This window comes from Oncorhynchus tshawytscha, linkage group LG09, assembly GCF_018296145.1.
Source record: "Oncorhynchus tshawytscha isolate Ot180627B linkage group LG09, Otsh_v2.0, whole genome shotgun sequence".
Lineage (NCBI taxonomy): Eukaryota > Metazoa > Chordata > Actinopteri > Salmoniformes > Salmonidae > Oncorhynchus > Oncorhynchus tshawytscha.
Genome location: NC_056437.1, coordinates 44,110,821 through 44,138,214, shown reverse-complemented (window position 1 = coordinate 44,138,214; position 27,394 = coordinate 44,110,821). Strand labels below are relative to the sequence as shown.

The 27,394-nt window shown below is 44.2% G+C and overlaps 1 protein-coding gene across 1 annotated transcript in view; it reads left to right on the top strand.

Annotated features, from left to right (window-relative positions):
- Window positions 1-11,287: 11,287 nt before the first annotated feature.
- LOC112258000 (opioid-binding protein/cell adhesion molecule-like) overlaps window positions 11,288-27,394 on the top strand; it is a 545,358-nt gene continuing 529,251 nt past the window's right edge. Inside the window, exon 1 of the mRNA XM_024432028.2 lies at window positions 11,288-11,693. Coding sequence (XP_024287796.1) covers window positions 11,633-11,693 — 61 coding nt within the window. The 5' untranslated portion in view covers window positions 11,288-11,632. The remainder of the gene's footprint in view (window positions 11,694-27,394) is intronic.

Genomic DNA, 27,394 nt, shown 5'->3' with positions numbered 1-27,394 from the left:
TATGCACAAATGTTTGTCTCTACATTAAGTAACATATTCCTCTCAATTGTAAATGTTTTGCTTGACTCGTTATGACGTTATAACAACTTACATCTGGTTCCACCGTAATGTTTTGTCAGCCATCTTTGTTGAAGAACGACACAAGGCAAGGGTGGCTCGCGTCAAAATTCGTCATTGGAACCACTCGATATGATTGTGTAATGCTCCGGGTGTCGTGGGTGTGGAGTCAGACGCAGGAGACAGAGAGTGCAATGCTGTGCTCTTTAATGCACCAACGCACCACAGGGTGCTCACAATAATAACGGCCCCAAACACGGGGAATGAAAAATGTACAACTGAAAATTCACGACCAGGAACAAACACGTTCCTCTACTACAATAATTAATCCCGCACAACAAACATGCGGGCCGGCTGTCTAAAGAAGCCCAACTAATCATCACAAACAGGTGCTACCAATAAACATACAAGGAGGGGGAGGAAAGACAATCAGTGGCAGCTAATAGGCCGGTGACGACGACCGCCGAGCGCCACCCGACCGGGAATGGAAGCCACCCTCGGTCGGACTCATGACAGTACCCCCCCCCCCTGACGTGTGGCTCCCGCAGCGCGCCGACACCGGCCTCGAGGTCGCCCGGAGGACGAGGTGCAGGGCGATCCGGATGGAGGCGATGGAAATCCCTCAACATGGATGGATCCAAGATGTCCCCCACCGGTACCCAGCACCTCTCCTCCGGACCGTACCCCTCCCAGTCCACGAGGTACTGCAGGCCCCTCACCCGGCGTCTTGAGTCCAGAATGGCCCGGATCGTATACGCCGGGGACTCCTCGATGTCCAGAGGGAACCTCCGGCACCTCACTGTCCTGCAGGGGACCAGCTACCATCGGCCTGAGGAGAGACACATGAAACGAGGGGTTAATATGATAATAGGAAGGGAGTTGTAATCGATAACACACCTCATTTATTCTCCTCAGGACTTTAAAGGGCCCTACACACTGCGGACCCAGCTTCCGGCAGGGCAAGCGGAGGGGTAGGTTTCGGGTCGAGAGCCAGACCCTGTCCCCCGGTACAAACACGGGGGCCTCACTGCGGTTGTAACTTCCCTCTAGGAAGGTGCCTAGGAGCCTTACTCTGGGTGCACACCGAACAGGAGGAGACATAACCCTTAACGTCCTTAGCCAAAGTAGGCCACCAATACCTCCCCGAAGGCTCTCCACTGTCCTCGTCACCCCAGGGTGACCCGAGGAGGGTAGGACGTGAGCCCACCGAATCAGTTTGTCCCGAACACCAAACGGCACGTAATTTCGCCCCGCCGGACACTGAGGAGGCGCGGGTTCCGCGCGTAACGCCCGCTCGATGTCCGAGTCCACCTCCCATACCACTGGTGCTACCAGTTTTGAGGTGGAAAGGATGGGAGTAGGTTCGGTGGACCCATCCTCCGTGTCGTAAAGGCGGGACAGTGCGTCAGCCTTTACGTTCTGGGAGCCCGGTCTATACAACAATGTAAACCGGAACCGGGTGAAGAATATGGCCCACCTTGTCTGACGTGGGTCAAGCCTCCTAGCTGCCCGAATATACTCCAGATTCTGGTGGTCGGTCCAGATGAGAAAGGGGTGCTTAGCCCCCTCAAGCCAGTGTCTCCACACCTTCAGAGCTCTAACCACCGCTAGCAACTCCTGGTCCCCCACATCATAGTTACGCTCCCCTGGGCTGAGCTTCCTTGAGAAAAAAGCGCAGGGGCGGAGTTTTGGTGGCGTACCCGAGCACTGTGATAGCATGGCACCCACCCCAGCCTCGGACGCGTCCACCTCCACTATGAATGCTAGAGAGGGGTCTGGATGCGCCAACACGGGCGCATCAGTGAACAGCGCCTTCAACTTGTTGAAAGCTCCGTCCGCCTCTGCTGACCACTGCAACCGCACCCGGCCCCCCTTCAGCAGTGAGGTAATGGGAGCCGCTATCTGGCCAAAACCCCGGATAAACCTCCAGTAGTAGTTGGCAAAACCCCAAAACCGCATTTCTCAGCCTTTACGTATAGGTCATGCTCCAGCAGTCTACCAAGCACCTTACGTACCAGAGACACATGCGCGGTGTGAGTGGCCGAGTAGATCAGAATGTCATCGATATAAACCACCACTCCCTGTCCGCTCAGGTCCCTGAGAATCTCGTCTACGAAGGATTGGAAGACGGCTGGAGCATTCTTTACCCATACGGCATGACGAGGTACTCATAGTGGCCTGATGTGGTACTAAATGCGGTTTCCCCTCGTCTCCCTTCCGAATACGCACCAGACTATACGCGCTCCTGAGATCCAGTTTTGTGAAGAACTGCGCTCCGTGAAATGATTCCACCGCCGTAGCGATGAGAGGTAGAGGGTAACTATACCCCACTGTGATGGCGTTTAGACCTCTATAATCAATACACGGACGCAAACCTCCCTCCTTTTTCCTCACAAAAAAAGAAACTCGAGGAGACGGGTGAGATGGAGGGCCGAATGTACCCCTGTCCCAGCGACTCCGTGACCAATGTCTCCATCGCCAACGTCTCCTCCTGGGACAACGGGTACACGTGACTCTTGGGAAGCGCAGCGTTTACCTGGAGATCTATCGACGTGGCACCGATGGAAACTCCCAAACACCTTCCAGAACACTCCTTTGACCACCCCTGGAGAACCCCTTTCTCCACGAAATTTTAGGATTGTGCCGGGCCAGCCAGGGAATCCCCAGCACCACTGGAAACGCAGGCGAATCAATAATAAAAAAAACTGATACGCTCCCTATGATTCCCCTGCGTCACCATGTCCAGTGGGACCGTGGTCTCCCTGACCATCCCTGACCCTAATGGCCGGCTATCTAGGGAGTGCACGGGAAAAGGAGAATCTATCGGTACCAGCGGAACCCCTAACTTAAGGGCGAGTCCGCGATCCATAAAGTTCCCAGCTGCGCCTGAATCGACTAGCGCCCTATGCTAAGAGGGAAAAAAGTGAAGGAAAAAGGTTAAGACAAACAAATGGCCAACAAGGGGTTCTGGGTGAGTTTGATGCTGACTCACCTGGGGTGATTGAGAAGCGTTCCGCCTGCCATCTCTACTCCCAGACGGACCGCCCCAGCACCGAACGGCCGTGTGTCCTCTCCGACCACAGTTGGTGCAGGGAAGGCTTCCTCCTCCGGTACCCCTCGGCACAGCCCCTCCCAACTCCATCGGAATGGGAGCGGAGGGGCTGGGTGGTGGAACGCACAGGACCCTCTCTGAGCGCCCGCGGGCAGCCAGCAGATTGTCCAGTCGAATGGACATGTCAATCAGCTCATCCAATGAAAGAGCGGTGTCCCGACACGCTAACTCCCTGCGGACGTCCTCCCGGAGACTACACCTGTAGTGGTCAATAAGGGCCCTGTCGTTCCACCCAGATCCTGCTGCCAAGGTCCGGAACTCCAGCGCGTAATCCTGGGCGCTCCTCCTCTCCTGCCAGAGATGAAATAGTTGTTCTCCCACCGCTCGGCCGTCTGGAGGGTGATCAAACACGGTGCGGAAGCGGCGGGAAAACTCTGGGTAGTGCTCCCGCGCTGAGTCCGGGCCATTCCAGACTGCGTTCACCCACTCCAGAGCACGACCCATGAGGCAGGAGATGAGGACACTCACCCTCTCCGCTCCCAAGGGAGTGGGTCTGACGGTGGCCAGGTATAGCTCCAGCTGAAGCAAAAACCCCTGGCAACCCGCCGCCGCTCCATCATAAGCCCTCGGTAGCGTCAGACGGAGGGTGCTGGAGTCGGGAGATGGGGAGTCCGGAGCCGGGAGTGCCGAAGGTGGAAAGAGGAGACTCCTCTCCCATCGGTCCATTCTCTCCATCACTTGATCCATCGCAGATCCGATCCGATGGAGGACGGTGGTGTGGTGGAGAACCCGTTCCTCCATCGATGGGAGAGGGTTGGCTGCTGCTCCTGCTGACTCCATTCAATCTTTGGGTGCGGGATTCTGTAATGCTCCGGGTGTCGTGGGTGTGGAGTCAGACGCAGGAGACAGAGAGTGCAATGCTGTGCTCTTTAATGCACCAACGCACCACAGGGTGCTCACAATAATAACGGCCCCAAACACGGGGAATGAAAAATGTACAACTGAAAATTCACGACCAGGAACAAACACGTTCCTCTACTACAGAGCCGAAGGTTACAATAATTAATCCCGCACAACAAACATGCGGGCCGGCTGTTTAAAGAAGCCCAACTAATCATCACAAACAGGCGCTACCAATAAACATACAAGGAGGGGGAGGAAAGACAATCAGTGGCAGCTAATAGGCCGGTGACGACGACCACCGAGCGCCACCCGACCGGGAAGGGAAGCCACCCTCGGTCGGACTCATGACAGATTGGTCATATAAAAACCTTCGGACCCAAATACATAATGAGTGCTCTCACTCCCCCTTGTCGTGGTCCATAGCAATGAAGCCGTGATGCTGGCTTCCTCTAAGTCCCGCGGTGCAAGCTCGCAACTTTTAAACTACTGTATGAAAAGACCCCTGGTGGCATGTCTGGTGGGATAAGTGTATGTGTGTCAGAGCTGTGTGTTGACTATGCAAACAATTTGGGATTTTCAACACATTCATGTTTCTTATAAAAAGAAGAAGTGATGGAGTCAGACTCTCCTCAACTCTTAGCCAAGAGAGACTGGCATGCATAGTATTTATATCAGACCTCTGATTACAATGAAGAGCAAAACATGCCGATGCAGATGGTGTTGTTGATTGGCTGAGATAATGGATGGGCTGGACATGTCGAGAGATGAGTTCGGATTGATCTGCCATGTAGCATGCTTCTGTCTATGAGCTGCTACGTATGTGTGGATAATCCTGTCTGCTGCAGATTTTTTTAAAGATATCATGAAGAACTGAAAAATAGCACTATCGGCAAAGCTCAGTGGGAAACGTTGTGATGTCTAAGGTCCTGAGCGCTCTGGAGCAAGTTCATCAATGATCTGTACTTTGCTCCGTTCATCTTTCCCTCGAGCCTGACAAGTCTCCCAGTCCCTGCTGCTGAAAAAAATCCCACCGCATGATGCTGCCACTACCATGCTTCACCATAGGGATGGTGCCAGGTTTCCTCCATACATGACACTTGGCATTCAGGACAAATAGTTCAATTTTGGTTTCATCAGATCATAGAATCTTGTTTAGGTGCCTTTTGGCAAACTCCAAGCAGGCTGTCATGTGCCTTTTACTCAGGAGTGGCTTCCAGCTGGTCGCTCTACCATAAAGTTCTGATTGGTGGAGTGCTGCAGAGATGGTTGTCCTTCTGGAAGGTTCTCCCATCTCAACAGAGGAACTCTGGAGCTCTGTCAGAGTGACCATTGGGTTCTTGGTCACCTCCCTGACCAAGTCCCTTCTAGCCCGATTGCTCAGTTTGGCCGGGCGGAGGCCACTGTGTTCTTGGGGACCTTAATGTAGACATCTTGTATCCAAATTGTATCCTGATGTCGACAGCAGATGAGTTGTATTCAAACATGAGTAACTTACAGTAGCTAGCTAACATACTGTACATTTTGAGTTATATTAACTGGCTAGCTAGCTAGTGTTAGCAATGTTGTGTGATCAATGATACTGACTGTGAGCTAGCTAACCAGCTGAGCTGGCATCAACAGGCTCAGCATTTCAGGAATCACAAGAGCAAGTACCCCATTTAAACAATTTGATTTTGGATGAAAACTGTTTTTGCAATACCCTCAATGGCTTCCATGCATTTAAAACCTGAGCTTGTTGGAGGTGTCAGACTCGACAACAGTTGCTATCCATTGGAGCGCTGCGATTGGTTGCCCCACATTCTGGGGCGGGGCTTAGTGAAGGGTCAATTTAATAGGATCTCTATGTATAAAACAGCACATTTTTCTCTGTCACATGGCAAAAAATAAATAATCCCCCCACCCCCTTTAGGAACACCTGCTCTTTCTATGACAAAGACTGACCAGATGAATCCAAGTGAAAGCTATTATCCCTTATTGATGTCATCTGTTAAATCCACTTCAATCAGTGTAGATGAAGGGGAGGAGACAGATTAATGAAGGATTTTTAAGCCTTGAGATAATTGAGACATGGATTGTGTGTGTGCCATTCAGAGGGTGAATGGGTAGAACACAATATTTAAGTGCCTTTGAATGGGGTATGGTAGTAGGTGCCAGGTGCATCAAGAATGGTCCACCACCCAAAGGACATCCAGCCAACTTGACGCAACTGTGTGAAGCATTGGAGTCAACATGGGCCAGCATCCCTGTGGAATGCTTTCAACGTCTTGTATATTCCGTGCCCTGACAAATTGAGGCTGTTCCAAGGGCAAAAGGGGTACAATTCAATATTAGGAAGCTGTTCATAATGTCTGGTTCACTCAGTGTATATTTTTTGGTTGGGCTGGGACCTTGCTCGGACCTAGCAGGGACCCGTGAAACTGTTCTATGCCACTGTCTACATACTGTTCTCCACTAACACAAGTAAACTCAGGAAAAGAGCAAAGCTGTTTTTGAGCTGTAGGCTTATAAGTAAGTCCATAATGCTGAGTATACACTACATGACCAAAAGTATGTGGACACCTGCTTGTCAAAAATCTCATTTCAAAATCATGGGCATTAATATGGAGTTGGTCCCCCTTTGCTGCTATAACAGCCTCCACTCCTCTGGGAACGCTTTCCGCTAGATGTTGGAACATTGCTGCGGGGCATTACTGAGGTCGGGCACTGATGTTGGGCGATTAGTTCCGGCTCGTAGTCGGCGTTCCAATTCATCCCAAAGGTGTTTGATGGGGTTGAGGTAAGGGCTCAGTGCAGGCCAGTCAAGTTCTTCACACCAATCTCGAAAAACCATTTCTGCATGGACCTCATTTTGTGCACTCAGGCATTGCCATGCTGCAACAGGAAAGGGCCTTCCCCAAACTTTCCAAAAGGGTGGAAGCACAGAAGCGTCTATAATGTCATTGTATGCTGTAGCTTTAAGATTTCCCTTCACTGGAACTAAGGGGCCTAGCGCGAACCATGAAAAAAAGCCCCAGACCAAACTTTACAGTTGGCACTATGCATTGGGGCAGGTAGTGTCCTCCTGGCATCTGCCAAACCCAGATATATCCATCGGGCTGCCAGATGGTGAAGCGTGATTCATCACTCCAGAGTGTGTCCAATGTTCCAGAGTCCAATGGAAGTGATCTTTACAGTGAGCATTATTTTAACCAACTCTTGGCATTGTGCATGGGGATCTTATACTTGTGTGCGGCTGCTCGGCCATGGAAATCCATTTCATAAAGCTCCCAACGAACAGTTCTGGTGCTGACATTGCTTCCAGAGGCAGTTTGGAACTCTGTAGTGAGTATTACAACCAAGGATTGTGGTTGTAATACAGACATTTTATGAACTGAATTGTTGGACAGGTGGCGTCCTGTGATGGTGCCATGTTGAAAGTCACTGAGCTCTTCAGTAAGGCCATTCTACTGCCAATGTTTGTCTATGTAGATTGCATGGCTGTCTGCTCGAGGTGGAATAGGTTTTGTCGTGCCCTCTTCACGACTGTCTTGGTTTGCTTGGACCATGTTAGTATGTTGGTGATGTACACGCCAAGGAACTTGAATATTTCAACCTGCCACACTACTGCCCCATCGATGACAATGGTGGCATGCTCAGTCCTCCTTTTTCTGTAGTCCACATTTATCTCTTTTTTCTTGATCACATCGAGAGAGAGGTTGTTGTCCATGCACCACATGGTCAGGTCTTTGACCTCCTCCCTATAGGCTGTCTCGTCGTTGTCGGTGATCAGGCCTACCACTGTTGTGTCATCGGCAAACTTAATGACAGTGTTGTAGTCATGCCTTGCTGTGCAGTCATGAGTGAACAGAGAGTACAGGAGGGAACTGAGCACGCACGCCTGAGGGGCCCTCGTGTTGAGGATAAGCGTGGCGAATGTGGGGCGAATGTGTTGTTACTTACCTTTACCATCTGGGGGCGGCCCGTCAGGAAGTCCAGGATCCAGTTGCAGAGGGAGGTGTTTAGTCCCAGGGTCCTTAACTTAGTGATGAGCTTTGAAGGCACTATGGTGTGGAACGCTGAGCTGTAGTCAATGAACAATATCAGTTTAGTCCTGAACCCATATTTGAAAAAGTAAGTCCCTGTGATAAACTCTGCAGATTCTATTGACATAAATCTGATTTTGAATTAAGAAAATACATATTTTGACCAAATGTGTCTTTGTGATGACATGAACTGCTTCATAGTTCCATTCACAAAACGTATATCAAGTTAATAACTAGTCTGTGTAGAGATATTTCATGCAAGTTAGTAATGCTAACGGTTTTTGGTTGTAAGGGTCAGGGTTAGTTGTAATAACTTGCACAGTTGTATGGCATATGTCATGTGACTCTGTACAGATTCTGCAAAGAGAGAAAGAAGCTACTGGAGAAGGGGTCGAGAGAGCTTCCTCGTGTATAATTTATGCCCACTGCTCTCCAGCTGCCTCTCAGCTCACCTCTCCAGCTGCCTCCCAGGCCACCTCTCCAGCCACTTCACAGGGCACCACCCCACATGTACAGTATCAGGCTGTGGCTGGGAAACACCTGATTACTCTTCTGATTTTAACCCAGTTGATGTATGCACCTTCCAAAAAGCAGAGCCTTGGAAAATTACAAGAAGGGGTTGGAAGAGGAGAACAACTGTGATTTTGGCGGATAAACAGGCATTGGAAGAAGTGCATCAAAAGCTAAGCACTCAACACCAACAAAAATCGCCCAAGAGGTTAAAAAACATATGGAAAGAAGCAAGCCAAGACAAACCACACTGAACAACAACAACAAAAACTGTCCTGCTCAAGAAAAAAGCCAAAACCAAGCAGATTGAACCATAACATTCCGATTCCTCCAACGAGGAAAACTTCTGCATTGTGTGCATAGAGCACTTTAACAATTCCAAGTCCAAGGAGGTCTGGGTGCAGTGCTGGGAATGCACATTATGGGCCCACCAAGCCTTTACCACAGGACAGCCATACAGTACCACTGTCACAACTGTGGTACTGAATGTGAACATGTCCAACATTCAGTTACACACACAGACACACCACAAACTTCCATGTGTTTATTTTAGCCTAGTTGGTGTTTGGTTGAGAATGACCATTTAGTGGAGGGTAAAAATGGTTACATTTTATTATTTATATATATATATATATTTTTCTTCTGCCAAACAAAATGTTAAACATGACAATGTTGCTCTCATGGTCTCAATAAAGGCCTCCAATAATTAGTTGAATGTCATGATTTATGCACTTTTTCTTTATTTTACAATTCACCCCACTGTTACAACTAACCCAGACCATGGGGTAAATTGTAACACTTCACTCCTTGTATTTAAGACAACACTATGCATTTACAGTTTGATTTACATATATAATAACCACACAAATTTGTAAAGGACAAATGTCGATTGTTTGTATCACGTTTTGAATACACTGCCATAAATTATCTAAAAGGTGAAAAGTGTTACCATCCCCAGTCTCCCCTAGTGGTGCAAGGGTCAGCTACGCCTGCAATTGCTAATAACCCATCTGCAACCGCCCAAATATATGTGATGAAGTGAAAATCTGAGGCCATCAACCGACCCTAACCGACAAATATAGAAAATGCGCTGTACTGTAGGCTACAGTCAGAGACAGCAGAACGATTTTTTGACAAGGGGTGCAGTATATTATTTTGCCTAATTTCGATATGTTTCTGTTAATAATTGCAGAAATTTTGGCAGGCTATTTGTTAGTCAACTTGTCTATAATTAAATACATGCAGCTTCTCTTCTGTCATTTTATATGTTGCCACAGAAGACTAAATAAACATTTGCTCACCAGAATAATGTTATAGAATGAATGCTTCAAATTAGTTGACATCGGTAATGTTTTCTCTGTCATCTCTGTTTATTTCTTGAAGCAAATACGATTAGGGACCAGGGAGAAAATACAATAGGTTATAGACATAGAGTCAGTGTCCAGATATCAGTTTCCATTTAACCAATCTAAATAGGAGGCTACAGTTCCCTTGACGTGCCATATGCCTATTTGAAGTCACATCTTGTGACAGTCGAATTTGTATAGCACCTCACAACCATCACATGTATAGGCAATGCAATCATCATCCTCTTTTACCACTTCATCAAATCATTCTCAAACATTACTTTTCTGGGCCTCTCTTCTCTTTGTTTTCAGCTCTCCATATCGCAGCTTTCCTCTTATTAAATGAAACTCCGACATTGTCCTATTTGCCTCAGTGTAACTACGTTAACCTTTTCTGCCTGTTTCCAAAAGCGTTTGGATGTAGGCTATTTGGGGCTCGTAAAGTTAGGCCCCAAAGTTTAGGCTTACACACTAATGCCAAATAGCCTAAAAATAATGAAAGAAAAACCTCAATGTAGCCTATAGATATATAGATTTTGATGTATTGTTTTTTCTTTATTCAACCCTACGGATATATATCCGTGGGGACTGCAGGTTATGAATCAGTTATGAGTCAACTTGCGCATCACTACCTGATAGTTCCTAAAAAAAAAAGCCAATAGCAAATTTGATCACATTTCTGTAGAGGTGTGGGAAGCATGTGGCAGTGACTTTTCCCCCAAAATAATGCATGCTGCCTTATTGTGCCAAACACTGGCCGCGCATTCTGCATGATTGATTGTCCTTTAGAACAATTTAAAGTAAATGCTACACTCTACACTTCTATGCAAAATACGAATTGTTGTTCAATATTTGATTTATCAATACATTATTGTGTTTCTATCTCCTGCCTTTGTCAGTATACTACAGGCTCTGAAATTAAATAGACTAGGCTATGATGTCGCGCTCCTAATATCGCACAGCAATTCTGTAGCCTACCCATATTGTCATATAGGCTACTGTCTAGGCTACCCGTCTATTTACTTTGGAGCATGCTTGGGTATTGAATGACCAATTAATCAATTTGGTGTGTATCCGGAGTAATTTAAACCAATTATGTCAGCAAAGAGAGACGCCCTGCAATATGATTATTATTTAGGCATATAGGCTGTAATGTAAGAAAAATAAATATTAGACGACATCCTGCTATGCGATCTACCAATGTCGAATGCATCTGTTTAATCATTCTGCCTACGTTTTAATGTTTTTGCCTAAAATTATTATAATTCCCTGTCCATCAAACACCTCCCATTTTCCCCAAACGAACAATAAGCATTTTGCTTGCAATACATCTGATAAACCTTCTAGAAGTTGTGCGCACGAATGGTGTGAGATTGGCGTGGAGATATGCACACTTCCCTTCAAGTTCAAAACGGATAAATACCAACCTTTGCGGGAAAACTGGCGCACACAAGATTTTGAGTATTTTTGTGCGCACGCACCTTTGATAAATGAGGCTCCTGGACAGCAGCGTCTTTGTAAGCCACTGGAAGCCTATCCAAGCAGCCTCTTACAAATCACGACCAATACATTAGTGAAGGAGGGACTTGGTACTGCTTGTGTTGGTGGCTGCTTTACAGTCAGAGGGACCGGGACTTAGTCTGGTACACTTCACTTTTCCCAGGATTTGCGTTAGTAGTAGCCTATCTGAGCGACAACACCATCTTCTACTACTACACAGATAAACGACCGGTCAAATCACCATGAAGAATCCTATGTTCTGGGTTTTGCTGACAGGAATGACCATTCTTCTGCTTCAACAAGGTAGGCTATTTTAATTTTGCTGGATAAATGGCAGGTGCCATTAGTGTTATAGCTATTGCATTATCATGTAACATATATTAGGTGAGCGCGCACCTATTCTAGAGATGCGCGCGCTTTTTATATAGGCTATTGTAGACCCCTTACATATTGCGTGGATCCGAGATTTGACATCACATGCCAAAAAAAGTGGCATCGTAGACCAAGCGATTAGTGTGAGACTTGACTGTCATGATGTTGGTGGCCTTAGTTATCAAGCAATTTCGAGGTTTGTCTCACTAGTATAGCTCCAAAGGCTTGTAAACCCAATTATGGCTACATTATGAATATGTCCCATATCATTGCTTCTTTGATGCAGCAATTCGTCTGTGTCTCTTGATGCACCTTGTGACTCTAACCGCCTATTGACGCATCGTAAATCTCACTCTGACAGGAGGACTTTGCGTAAAGTTCATTAAGTATTAGTGGTTAATCCGCATCTACAACGTGTTCAGGCCATCGAAGTTAAGCCGTGTTAGCCCTCACAGGCAACCCCCGTGATTGGAAATACGACATTTGCTATTAAGGGAGTATCCTAGCCTACTTTATTAGTGACATGTGGCATGCTTCTAATGTTTTCTCTGTAGGCCTAAGTGTTGTGGGCAGCTTCACTGAATGTTTTTCTATTAGCCAACAAGTTGCTTCTTCACATAGTCCATATGTTTTAATATTTTTGTAAATACTGTAGAATCTTTTTACCTGGGATGGTAGGTAGCCGAGAGAGTGTTTGGCCAGTAACCGAAAGAACGCTGGTTCGAATCCCCGAGCCGTCTAGGTAAAAAAATCTGTCGATATTCCCGTGAGCAAGGCACTTAACCCTAATCGGTCCTGCAAGTCCCTCTGGATAAGAGTATGGCCTAAATTGGAAATGTTATAGACTCCATAAATCTAATTTAATCACCCGTCTTCTTATGCGCCATCATAAGAATGCCAAGGCAAGTGAGAATGGGATACATTAGACAATGTAGGCTAGTGGATGAGCAGTTTGGTAATCTGCTTTTTTGTGTAAGTGACATATGGTATGCCACTTACAAACAAAAGCAGATTACCAAACTGCTCTTCCACTAGCCTACATTGCCTAATGTATCCCATTCTCACTTCCCTTGGCATTCTCGTGATGGCACATTAGAGAGTCACAACAATGTGTAGAGGACAGGGATGTCCTTTGTGGAAAACAGCCCTATGACAATTTCCCCCTCCATGCACTCGGCTCTTTGTGTTGAGAATTGAGTGCATTAGATGAGCACAAGTGGCAAGGCTGTGCCTCGTTGTCTAGGAAGCTGAGCAGGCTTGTGTTTTCCTCCCCTCTACCCCGTCCTTCCTATCCCTTGAGCCTCTCTGTGTGGCTCCGAGGCAGATCTGGCCGAGCGTTGCCAGGATGCAGCACATATTCCTGTGGCGCTCCGGCCAAGATCCTCGCAGGTCCTGTCTATTGTGTCCTCCAGTCCCTCCACCAGCCTGCCTCAGCCAAAGGCGAGAATTATTGGTTGTTAAAACGAAATTTGGAGCAACAGCTGTTGTTCGACTTCCATCCGAGAGTGCGGGGGGGGGGGGGCATTGTTAGGGTGTTAAGCTTCTCATGTGAAAAGACATGAAGATCATTGCTGATGGGTAGAGTGTCCTTTTCTTATAACATGGCTACTTAATAGAGATCCCCTCCCCTGGAAAAATATGCTGTTTTAGTGCGGCCTCCCTGTGAAAAGTTTACATTTGCACATTTTAGCAGACACCTTTATCCAGAGCGACTTAGGGTTAAGTGCCTTGCTCAAGGGCACATCTACCAATTTTTCACATAGTTGGCTAAGGGATTTGAACCAGCGACCTTTCAGCCACTGTTCCAACGCTCTTATCCACTATAGGCTACCTGCCACCCTGTCAGTCTATGCCCACTGTGCCCATCTCTTTGTACACAATGCACATAATACCTTATAGTGCTTTTGAAAAATTAATCAATGAGCATATCACACAGATGGAACACTATTACCAGCCAAATAGGACCAATCTGCATTGAAAAGTGATGTTTAAAATTTGACGAGAAAGAGGAACATGACCAATTCACATTGAAAAGTGAGGACGTTATACTGTAGAACCCCAGAAATGACCTATTATTTTCCTTTGCTTTAAGTTGTGTGATTTTGTTGCAAGAAAGTGCCATCTTATTGGGTTCGCCCTCATTTTTCCAAAGTGACACTTCCCCTGTGCTTCCCAGCACAACATGTTATTAAGCAAATTAGGTGCATTAGGTGCAGATGAGGATTGTGAATAATTTACACCGGTTACTACCCAGATGTGAAATTGCCACTTTGCCCGTTTCATCAAAATAACAACAGGGCTTGCTCATTTCCTGAAGGCGCAAATTATAAGTGAGATGTTTTTAGAGGTCATAGTTATAATAGTGGCACATTTGTCACTGTTGTTTGGGACAATTTATTGTCGCAGCATTACAGTATTATAGCACAGTATTTCAACACTCATACTTGTTTGTAACTTGTTGATGTGCTTGTGCTCTGTAGACACTTCCTTGTCATTTAAGTCCAATCATATATAAATGTGTCTATTGAAACACCATCAGGTATGCATCAGAGATGGTCTGTAAACCCGATTGCATGATGAGCAACCTTGTCTGAGACCTGACTTGTGTTAGCTCCCCGAGTGAATGTCTAAGCTTTAGCTCAGGGGACTAACACAGTCTTGTGGCTCGCAGGAGACAAACCCTGGTTGGTCACATATAGAATCTGATAATTATCAGGAAAAATATTCACAATTGTAACGGCAGATTTCCTCTTCGTCTGAAGAGGAGTAAGGATCGGACCAAGATGCAGTGTGGTAAGTGTTCACGACGATTTATTAAAAATGAACTGAACACTGAAATACAAAACAATAAACGATGTGATGAAAACCAAAACCAAAACAGTACCGTATGGCGACAAACACTCACACAGAAACAAACACCCACAAACCAACAGTGAAACACAGGCTACCTAAGTATGATTCTCAATCAGAGACAACTAACGACACCTGCCTCTGATTGAGAACCATACTAGGCTGAACACAAAAACCAACATAGAATAACCAACAGACTGCCCACCCCATCTCACGCCCTGACCATACTAAATAAAGACAAAACAAAGGAAATAAAGGTCAAAACGTGACAACAATGCTTAAGCCTACCCTTTGGCATGACATTGACAATGCTATTGACTGCCATAAAAGTATACTCACTATTCAAATGGGATGTCGATATTTTATCAGTAAATAGCTAAGAAATATGATGCGAAAAGATTCAAAATATTTGCTTCCTGCAGCTTTTCCAAACCAAAGACTTTTAATTTATTAACATAAACCCTTCACATAAAATCCATATTAATTTACCGTGTGCACAAATTGCATTCAGAAGCGGGATTATCAATGTGCTGAATTAGCCCCGTCCTCATTGCAATTGGCACTGCACTTCCTTGAAAGAAAAAAATGCTGCACTGTCTTTACGCCACATTATTATTGTTATTATTTGTATAATTTTTTTGACAATATTTTTAAAATTGTTTTTCCACAGCGCCCCACAAACAACACAAAACAAAGACAAATATCCCACTGTACAACACATTCCCCAAGGTGATCAACATATGGTTTCCCAACTTTTGGGGTTGTGTTTAACTTTATAATATACACTGAACAAAAACTTCAAACGCAACATGTAAAGTGTTTCATGTGCTGAAATAAAAAATCCCAGAAATGTTCCATACACACAAAAAGCTTATTTAGATAAAAAAAATTGCACAAATGTATATACATCCCTGTTAGTGAGCATTTCTCCTTTGCCAAGATACTCCATCCATTTTATTTATTTAACTAGGCAAATCAGTTAAGAACAAATTCTTATTTTCAATGACGGCCTAGAAACAGTGGGTTAACGGCCTTGTTCAGGGGCAGAACGACAGATATTACCTTGCCAGGAGTCGATTTTGCAACCTTTCAGTTACAAGTCTAACGCTCTAACCACTAGGCTACCTGCTGCCCCATTTGACAGGTGTGGCATATCAAGAAGCTGATCAAACAGCATGATCATTACACAGGCACATCTTGAGCTGGCCATGATAAAAGGCCACTCTAAAATGTGCAGTTTTGTCACACAACACAATGCCACAGCTGTCTCAAACTTTGAGGGTGTGTGCAAATGGCATGCTGACTGCAAGAATGTCCACCAGAGATATTGCCAGATAATTGAATGTTAATTTCTCTACCATAAGCCACCTCCAGCATCATTTTTTTCATTTTAGAATTTGGCAGTACTTTCAATCGGCCTCACAACCGTGCATGGCGTCTGTGGGCGAGTGGTTTGCTGATGTCAACATGCCCCATGATGGCGGTGGGGTTATGGTATGGGCAGGCATAAGCTACAGACAAAAACACAATTGCATTTTATTGATGGCAATTTGAATACACAAAAATACTGTGACGAGATCCTGTTGCCCATTGTGAAGCCCATTTTTTTAAAGATATCTGTGACCAACAGATGCATATATGTATTCCCAGGCATGTGAAATCCATAGATTAGTGCCTAATGAATTTATTTCAATTGACTAATTTCCTCATATGAACTGTAACTCAGTAAAATATTTTAAATGGTTGCTTGTTGCATTTATATTTTTGTTCAGGATACAAAATCTAACAGTATATAGCTAGATTGTTAATTTCAAATATAGTATCTGTGACCAATGATTCTCCTCAATTTCTTACTTTAGATCTGTATCCCATTTTTTCCTTATAGGTTCTGAACCATCAGGTAGAGTTTCAATCAACCCTTGATATAACTTGGAAATCATCTTCTTTTGGTAATTCAAAAATATTTCATTGATTGAATCTATATATAATCCTCACATAATGTTTCACATGTAATGTATAATATGTAGCCTACGGCAGGTGATCCAATGTCTCGTTATTTTTTTATATATTTTTTCTTATTGTATGTTTGTTTATATAATTATTGTTATTATTTATTTTTGTTATGCTCGTCTGTTACTGTCACTTTGTCCTATCATTGTCTAATATCTTTTCACTTTTGTTTTGAATGTTCTTAATTGGAAAATGCAAAAATAAAATATTTCTGAGTTGTAAGATAGGACAGATAAGATGACACCGACAGATATGGCAGCTCTGCTTCCAGCTCTTAAGCAACTTTGCAGTATTTTGTTTTTTTTGTGTGTTATTTCTTACATTATTAGCCCAGAATTTGTTTTGTGTTATTACACACAGCGGGAAATACATTTTGGATATCAGAGCGTGTCACGGTCGTTATAATGAGGAGACCAAGGCGCAGCGTGATAAGAGTACATTCTTCTTTTACTTAAACGAAGAACACTTAACAAACGAACAAAATAACAAAACAAACGTGACGCTATGATAAACGGAGTGCTGACATGCAACTACACATAGACAATAACCCACAAAACCTAAATGGAAAATGGCAACCTAAATAGGATCCCCAATCAGAGACAACGATAAACAACTGTCTCTGATTGGGAACCAATTCAGGCCACCATAGACCTACATATACCTAGACATTAAAACCCCATAGATATACAAAAACCCTAGACAGGACAAAAACACATAGACGGGACAAAAACACCTAGAAAATACAAAACTAAACCAACCACCCTTGTCACACCCTGACCTAACCAAAATAATAAAGAAAACAAAGATAACTAAGGTCAGGGCGTGACAGAGCGCCAGTAACTCACCAGCATTACAACCAGATATACAACTTTCCCAAATTGGAAAGTTCATAGTCCCCAGGGCAATTGAAATGATTCCAGAGGATGCTCCAAAACACCCCTGGCGGAGACAAGGTATTCGGAGTGGATTGTAGTCCAATTCAGGAGGCGTGCACACCATCCACCACTTCCGAGTATATGACTCGGTAATGTTCAGTCTCTGGATAATAAAGTAGATGAGCTCAGGGCGAGGATATCCTTCCAGATCGACACCAGGGATTGTAACATACTCTGTTTCACGGAAACATGGCTCTCTCTGGATATACTGTCCCTGTCCATTCAGCCATACTCCATTTTGCTGCTCCCTTCTTATAGGCAGAAACTCAAACAGGAAGTACCCATGCTAAGGTCTATTCAATGCTGGTCTGACCAATCAGAATCCATACTTCAAGATTTTTTTGATCACGCGGACTGTGATATGTTCTGGGTAGCCTCTGAAAATAACACCAGAACGTGTATAGCGGATGTTGTTCCAATTGTGACTATTAAATCCTACTCAAATCAGAAACCATGGCTAGATGGCAGCATTCGCGCAAAACTGAAAGCACGAACCACCTCATTTAACCATGGCAAGGTGACTGGGAATATGGTGGAATACAAACAGGGTAGTTATTCCCTCCGTAAGGTAATCAAACAGGCAAAACGTCAGTATAGAGACAAAGTGAAGTCGCAATTCAACGGCTCAGACACGAGACATATGTGGTAGTGTCTACAGACAATCACGGATTACAAAGGGAAAACCAGCTACGACTTCTTGCTCCCGGACAAGCTAAACACCTTCTTTGAGCATAACACAGTGCCACTGTCATGGCCAACTCCCAAGGACTGTGGGCTCTGGTTCTCCATGGCCGACCTGAGTAAAACATTTAAACGTGTTAACCCTCACAAGGCGGCCGGTGCAGACTGCATCCCTAGCCACGTCCTCAGAGCATGCACAGACGAGCTGGCTGGAGTGTTTATGGACCATGCCCCTATTCACATCAGCGGGACCACAGTGAAGAAGGTGGAAAGCTCCTCAGCATACACATCACTGACGGCAAACTGAAAAACAGGTTCTATCTAAAGGTCGTCAGACTGTTAAATAGCCATCACTAGCCAGCTTCTACCCGGTTACACAACCCTGCACAAATCCTTAGAGGCTGCTGCCTTATATACAGTGGGGCAAAAAAGTATTTAGTCAGCCACCAATTGTGCAAGTTCTCCCACTTAAAAAGATGAGAGAGGCCTGTAAATGTCATCATAGGTACACTTCAACTATGACAGACAAAATGAGGAAAAGAAATCCAGAAAATCACATTGTAGGATTTTTAATGAATTGATTTGCAAATTATGGTGGAAAATAAGTATTTGGTCACCTACAAACAAGCAAGATTTCTGGCTCTCACAGATCTGTAACTTCTTCTTTAAGAGGCTCCACTGTCCTCCACTCGTTACCTGTATTAATGGCACCTGTTTGAACTTGTTATCAGTATAAAAGACACCTGTCCACAACCTCAAACAGTCACACTCCAAACTCCACTATGGCCAAGACCAAAGAGCTGTCAAAGGACACCAGAAACTAAATTGTAGACCTGCATCAGGCTGGGAAGACTGAACCTGCAATAGGTAGGCAGCTTGGTTTGAAGAAATAAACTGTGGGAGCAATTATTAGGAAATGGAAGACATACAAGACCACTGATAATCTCCTTCGATCTGGGGCTCTACGCAAGATCTCACCCCATGGGGTCAAAATGATCACAAGAACGGTGAGCAAAAATCCCAGAACCACACGGGGGGACCTAGTGAATGACCTGCAGAGAGCTGGGACCAAAGTAACAAAGCCTACCATCAGTAACACACTACGCCGCCAGGGACTCAAGTCCTGCAGTGCCAGACGTGTCCCCCTGCTTAAGCCAGTACATGTCCAGGCCCATCTGAAGTTTGCTAGAGAGCATTAGGATGATCCAGAAGAAGATTGGGAGAATGTCATATGTTGAGATGAAACCAAAATATAACTTTTTGGTAAAAACTCAACTCGTCGTGTTTGGAGGACAAAGAATGCTGAGTTGCATCCAAAGAACACCATACCTACTGTGAAGCATGGGGGTGGAAACATCATGCTTTGGGGCTGTTTTTCTGCAAAGGGACCAGGTCAAATCAAATCAAATCAAATGTATTTATATAGCCCTTCGTACATCAGCTGATATCTCAAAGTGCTGTACAGAAACCCAGCCTAAAACCCCAAACAGCAAGCAATGCAGGTGTAGAAGCACGGTGGCTAGGAAAAACTCCCTAGAAAGGCCAAAACCTAGGAAGAAACCTAGAGAGGAACCAGGCTATGTGGGGTGGTCAGTCCTCTTCTGGCTGTGCCGGGTGGAGATTATAACAGAACATGGCCAAGATGTTCAAATGTTCATAAATGACCAGCATGGTCGAATAATAATAAGGCACAACAGTTGAAACTGGAGCAGCAGCATGGCCAGGTGGACTGGGGACAGCAAGGAGTCATCATGTCAGGTAGTCCTGGGGCATGGTCCTAGGGCTCAGGTCAGTTGAAACTGGAACAGCAGCATGGCCAGGTGGACTGGGGACAGCAAGGAGTCATCATGTCAGGTAGTCCTGGGGCATGGTCCTAGGGCTCAGGTCCTCCGAGAGAGAGAAAGAAAGAGAGAAGGAGAGAATTAGAGAACGCACACTTAGATTCACACAGGACACCGAATAGGACAGGAGAAGTACTCCAGATATAACAAACTGACCCCAGCCCCCGACACATAAACTACTGCAGCATAAATACTGGAGGCTGAGACAGGAGGGGTCAGGAGACACTGTGGCCCCATCCGAGGACACCCCGGACAGGGCCAAACAGGAAGGATATAACCCCACCCACTTTGCCAAAGCACAGCCCCCACACCACTAGAGGGATATCTTCAACCACCAACTTACCATCCTGAGACAAGGCTGAGTATAGCCCACAAAGATCTCCGCCACGGCACAACCCAAGGGGGGCGCCAACCCAGACAGGATGACCACAACAGTGAATCACCCCACTCAGGTGACGCACCCCCTCCAGGGACGGCATGAGAGAGCCCCAGTAAGCCAGTGACCCAGCCCCTGTAATAGGGTTAGAGGCAGAGAATCCCAGTGGAAAGAGGGGAACCGGCCAGGCAGAGACAGCAAGGGCGGTTCGTTGCTCCAGAGCCTTTCCGTTCACCTTCCCACTCCTGGGCCAGACTACACTCAATCATATGACCCACTGAAGAGATGAGTCTTCAGTAAAGACTTAAAGGTTGAGACCGAGTTTGCGTCTCTGACATGGGTAGGCAGACCGTTCCATAAAAATGGAGCTCTATAGGAGAAAGCCCTGCCTCCAGCTGTTTGCTTAGAAATTCTAGGGACAATTAGGAGGCCTGCGTCTTGTGACCGTAGCGTACGTGTAGGTATGTACGGCAGGACCAAATCAGAGAGATAGGTAGGAGCAAGCCCATGTAATTCTTTGTAGGTTAGCAGTAAAACCTTGAAATCAGCCCTTGCTTTGACAGGAAGCCAGTGTAGAGAGGCTAGCACTGGAGTAATATGATCAAATTTTTTGGTTCTAGTCAGGATTCTAGCAGCCGTATTTAGCACTAACTGAAGTTTATTTAGTGCTTTATCCGGGTAGCCGGAAAATAGAGCATTGCAGTAGTCTAACCTAGAAGTGACAAAAGCATGGATTAATTTTTCTGCATCATTTTTGGACAGAAAGTTTCTGATTTTTGCAATGTTACGTAGATGGAAAAAAGATGTCCTTGAAATGGTCTTGATATGTTCTTCAAAAGAGAGATCAGGGTCCAGAGTAACGCCGAGGTCCTTCACAGTTTTATTTGAGACGACTGTACAACCATTAAGATTAATTGTCAGATTCAACAGAAGATCTCTTTGTTTCTTGGGACCTAGAACAAGCATCTCTGTTTTGTCCGAGTTTAATAGTAGAAAGTCGACTGATCCGTGTAAAGGAAAGAATGAATGGGGCCATGTATCGTGGATTTTGAGTGAAAACCTCCTTCCATCAGCAAGGGCATTGAAGGTGAAACGTGGCTGGGTCTTTCAGCATGACAATTATCCCAAACACACCGCCCGGGCAACGAAGGAGTGGCTTCGTAAGAAGCATTTCAAGGTCCTGGAGTGGCCTAGCCAGTCTCCAGATCTCAACCCCATAGAAGATCTTTGGAGGGAGTTGAAAGTCCGTGTTACCCAGCAACAGCCCCAAAACATCATTGCTCTAGAGGATATCTGCATGGAGGAATGGGCCAAAATACCAGCGACAGTGTGTGAAAACCTTGTGAAGACGTACAGAAAACCTTTGACCTCTGTCATTGCCAACAAAGGGTATATAACAAAGTGTTGAGTCAAACTTTTGTTATTGACCAAATACTTATTTTCCACCATAATTTGCAAATAAATTCATTAAAAATCCTACAATGTGATTTTCTGATTTTTTTTCTCATTTTGTCTGTCATAGTTGAAATGTACCTATGATGAAAATTACAGGCCTCTCTCATCTCTTTAAGTGGGAGAACTTGCACAATTGGTGGCTGACTAAATACTTTTTTGCCCCACTGTAACTCATCATACTAAGAACTCGAACTCTCCAAAAGTGGCAGTATAAATAGATGCTAAAAAAGCATTTGATAGGGTGGAATGGGAATGTTTGGTTTTGGTGTTGTATTTCTTTCCTGAATTGAGCTATTGTACAAATCCCTGAAACATCTATACGAACAAATGAACAGATCTCTGAATCATTTCAGATCTCTGAATCATTAAAAATCCTACAATGTGATTTTCTGGATTTTTCCCCCTCATTTTCTGTCATAGTTGAAGTGTACCTATGATGAAAATTACAGGCCTCTCTCATCTTTTTAAGTGGGAGATCTTGCACAATTGGTGGCTGACTAAATACTTTTTTGCCCCACTGTACATGTAGGAAAGAACTCGAATACAATAAATAACTGAAACGTTATGTTGGCAACTGCATGTTATGGCAAATATCAGATTTAGACAAACAAACATAGCGAAACAACGTGACCATGGACCGAGTTTCAGGCTGCTAATCGTGATGGGGGAAAAATCGATACAGTTACATATCGGAATATTATTTTTTAACAATATATCGTATTGTTTTGATAATGTCGTAATATTATTTTGTGCTACTTGGCTGTAACTGTTTGGAACATCAAATCACAATAAAATCACAGGGTCGAATCGCAACACATATCTTATCGGCACCTAAGTATCGTGATAATATTGTATTGTGAGGTCCCTGGCAATACCCAGCCCTACAGTACTTGCTCACAAACATTGTCAAGTTCAGTGGTGTGGTCACTTGGCGTGTGGTATGGTTTAGTAAAGCAGGAAGACTGATTAATAATCCGTGCAGAGGACGAATTCAGAGCAGGCCATTCATGGGTTGTCATGTCAAAGGAATGCTCAATGTTGTCCTGCCATCCAGGACCTACACCAGGTGGTGACAGGGGAAGGCCCCACATTTCTTTCTTTCTCCAGCCACCCAAGCCATAGACTGTTCTCTCTGCTACTGCACGGCAAGCGGTACCAGTGCACCAAGTCTGGAACCAACAGTACCCTGAACAGCTTCTATCCCCAAGCCATAAGACTGCTAAATAAGACTGCTGAATAACTAATCAAATGGCTACCCGGGCTACCTGCATTGACCCTTTTTTGCACCAACTCTCTTGCACTGACTCTATGAACACACGCTGGACTCTACCCACACATACTTACACTGACACCCCAATACACACACACACACACACACACACACACACTACATATACCCACACATACATAACATGTGCACACATGCATACTGACGACACACACTCACACACACATCCTTTCACACTCACCACATACGGTCTCTTATCTATCCTGTTGCCTATTCACTTTACCACTACCTATATGTACTGTACATCAAATCAAATCAAATTTATTTATATAGCCCTTCGTACATCAGCTGATATCTCAAAGTGCTGTACAGAAACCCAGCCTAAAACCCCAAACAGCAAGCAATGCAGGTGTAGAAGCACGGTGGCTAGGAAAAACTCCCTAGAAAGGACAAAACCTAGGACGAAACCAGGCTATGTGGGGTGGCCAGTCCTCTTCTGGCTGTGCTGGGTGGAGATTATAACAGAACATGGCCAAGATGTTCAAATGTTCATAAATGACCAGCATGGTCGAATAATAATAAGGCAGAACAGTTGAAACTGGAGCAGCAGCACGGTCGGGTAGACTGGGGACAGCAAGGAGTCATCATGTCAGGTAGTCCTGGGGCATGGTCCTAGGGCTCAGGTCAGTTGAAACTGGAGCAGCAGCACAGCCAGGTGGACTGGGGACAGCAAGGAGTCATCATGTCAGGTAGTCCTGGGGCATGGTCCTAGGGCTCAGGTCCTCCGAGAGAGAGAAAGAAAGAGAGAAGGAGAGAATTAGAGAACGCACACTTAGATTCACACAGGATACAGTGGTTACATACAGTGGTTCTTCCTGTAAAAGTTGTGTCATACTGCCGCAGAATTCTATGGCACGTTATTTAATTCTCATCCATTGTTGCCATGCTAGTTAGTGCTAGTTTGACCACCAGAGGGCATCTTTGAGAAGCATTTGATAGTCTTCAATATTGGTGGTACAAGAGAATTTAAAACCTTTTTTGTAAGAACATAGTATATGGGATTGATTAACTTCTTGAGTGTAGGGGGCAGGATTTCATTTTTGGCAAAAAACGTACCCATTTGAAACTGCCTATTTCTCAGGCCCAGAAACTAGAGTATGCATATAATTGTCGGATCAGGATAGGTTTTACTCTAAAGTTTCCAAAACTGTCAAAATATTGTCTGTGAGTATAACAGAACTGATATTGCAGATGAAAACCTGAGGGGAAAAAAAGAATCAAAGTGCTGTTTTTCCTGAAAGCTCTCTGTTCCATTGGATGCCTCCATGTAAAAGGATATCAACCAGATTCCTTTTCCTATGGCTTCCTCAAGGCGTCAACAGTCTTTAGACATAGTTTCAGGCTTTTATTTTGAAGAATGAGCGAGAAAGATAACATTGCGTCAGTGGATAGCTGGGTGTTCGCAGAGTTTTGCTTGCGCAAAAGAGTGGGGCAGCCATTGTCTCTCCCTCTCCTATTGAAAAAGCGATAGTCCCGGTTGATATATAATCGATTATATATTTTAAAAACAACCTGAGGATTGATTATAAAAAACGTTTGACATGTTTCTGTGGACATTATGGATACTATTTGGAATTTTCGTCTGCTCGAGCCTGTGGATTTCTGAACATAACGCATCAAACAAATGGAGGTATTTTGGATATAAAAATAATCTTTATGGAACAAAAGGAACATTTATTGTGTAACTGGGAGTCTCGTGAGTGCAAACATCCGAAGATCATCAAAGGTAAGTGATTTAATCTATTGCTTTTCTGACTTTCGTGACCAATCTACTTGGCTGCTAGTGTTTGTAATATTTTGTCTACTCAGAGAGATGTTCTTACATAAACACTTGTTATGCTTTTGCGGAAAAGCTGTATTGAAATCTGACACGCCAGGTGGCGTGTCAGCTAAGCTGTGTTTTGCTATATTGCACTTGTGATTTCATGATAATTAAATATTTTTAGTAATTGAATTTGATTTTGGCACACTGCAATTCAGCGGGTGTTGATGAAAATGATCCCGCTAAAGGGATGGGTGCGTCAAGAAGTTAAGAAATGTTGCTTAATTCATTTGATTCATATTTTGGTGTTTCTATTCCAAGAAAAATGAAAAACGAAACTCTCAGGATTTCCATTAGGAAAATGTGGCGCTGTACAACCTGACGGTCGGGAGTAGGCTACAGTACTAAGAGCATAACATTTCCACACCCTAAGTGTCATCTAACCAATACCCAAGCGGAAAGAGTCTATTGTCCTGCTAATATCCTGTAATGTCGCTTGTTCCTCGCCCTCTTCAACTCATCATTCTCCGCCTGACTCTCTGCCAATGACGAGTGACTCTCCGCTAATACCGCCTGGCTCAGGACAATGCATCAGCTGTCACCCGTATCTCTGCCCACAGATAATGTTTCTCTTTCGGATGTTGAGGTTGGAGTTTGGGGTGGGATGAGGAGTACTGGAAAGGTGTGACTTTCAGGTTACAATAGGCCATAAGTATACAGCAGATCGCCGATTGTCCTCACTTTGATTATGCTGTAACAACATACTGTAGCACCAGGATGACCAGGATCTTTATTCATTTAACGTTTAAAAATACCTAAAGTTGTATTACAAAAGTAGTTCGAAATATTTTGGCAAAGTTCAAAGGCAACTTTTGAAATATTTTGTAGTGACGTTGCGTTTTTTGTAAGCTGTTTTTTTCTGGATCAAACGTGCTTTAAAAATGGACATTTTGGATATATATGGACGGAATTAATTGAACAAAAGGACCAATTGTGATGTTTATAGGACATATTGGAGTACCAACAAAAGAAGCTCGTCAAAGGTAATGCATATTTTATATTTTATTTCAGCGTTTTGTGTAGCGCCTGCAGGGTTGAAATATGCTAACCCCTTTGTTTACTGCTGGTGCTATCATCAGATAATAGCTTCTTGTGCAATCTGACATGTTGGCTGGATTCACAACGAGTGTAGCTTTAATTGAGTATCTTACATGTGTGATTTAATGAAGGTTTGAATTTTATAGTATTTTATTTGAATCTGGCGCTCTGCATTTTCCCTGACAATTGGCCAGTTGAGACATTTGCGTCCCACCTATCCCAAAGAGGTTTTAAGTGAGCAGACTAGGGCTTTCATGAGGAACGGGAAATCTACTGGAGACATTTAAAAAATACTGGTAGACTTGGGTATTTTGGTCTTGGACAGCGCTATTCGTAAACACTCTAATCAGATGCTTGTGTTACGCCGAACGCAAAGGCCTGGGAAAATGAACAGGTACAGTAGGCTACAATACTGTAAAGTAGGCCTAATAGTGCAAAAAAAGAATGCTTAAATAAATCGACTGCTGGTATTTACTGTATGCTGCACATTGTTACGTTGTATTCCATTTCCAGCAAGACTATTCAAGCAATCAACTCGCTAATAGATGAAGATGTGCTATGCAAAGGCCATCAAAATTGCTACAGAAAAAAGGAAGAAGATCAAGCATGCTGAGTTTTTTGCCAGGAACCAGGCCCATATAGATTTTTTTATAGTAAGTTTAGCTATTTACAAAGCAAAATGTACATAAAATATTGTAGCCTACACCTCATGGACTGCTATGTGTTCCACAATAATTCACTTTTGCCTCCTTTTTCAGGTATCATGGCTCGAGATTTCTTTGAGGAAGAAATCATCAAGCAATATGCTGGACCTTATGTCAGAGAGGTATTTCTGGGACCACATTGTTTCTTTCAAGGTGGGATTCTAGAAATATTTGTTTATGTTTAGGCCTATTTACATGTATATTTCTAGTATTGTACCTAATGTTACCTGTTAGGCTAAATGTTGTTTTTAAATTGTGGGATTTACACACCTACAGTAGCCGGGCTATGAAGAGTCTATTGTCCTGCTAATAGGAAACATTGTTTGCATGATGGGCTATACCTGCTACAGTACTGCAGTGCACTTGTGAAAACCTGTTTTTAAATGCCTCCATCTGTCCATCACTACAGTAAATAAAAATAAACGGTGGTAATATTTTTCCTTTTACAGACTATAATACTGTACATAGTATCTAGGTCATTTTCATTTCTCTTAGGATAAAACCTTAATATAACAACAGTTTTAGTAAGTATTATGCTACAGTTCAGTTACAGCTTGTTCTGATCAAGTAGAAACAAAAAAGTGTATTTTTTGATTGTTTATTTAGTTGCACCACAAATGTGAATTAATATT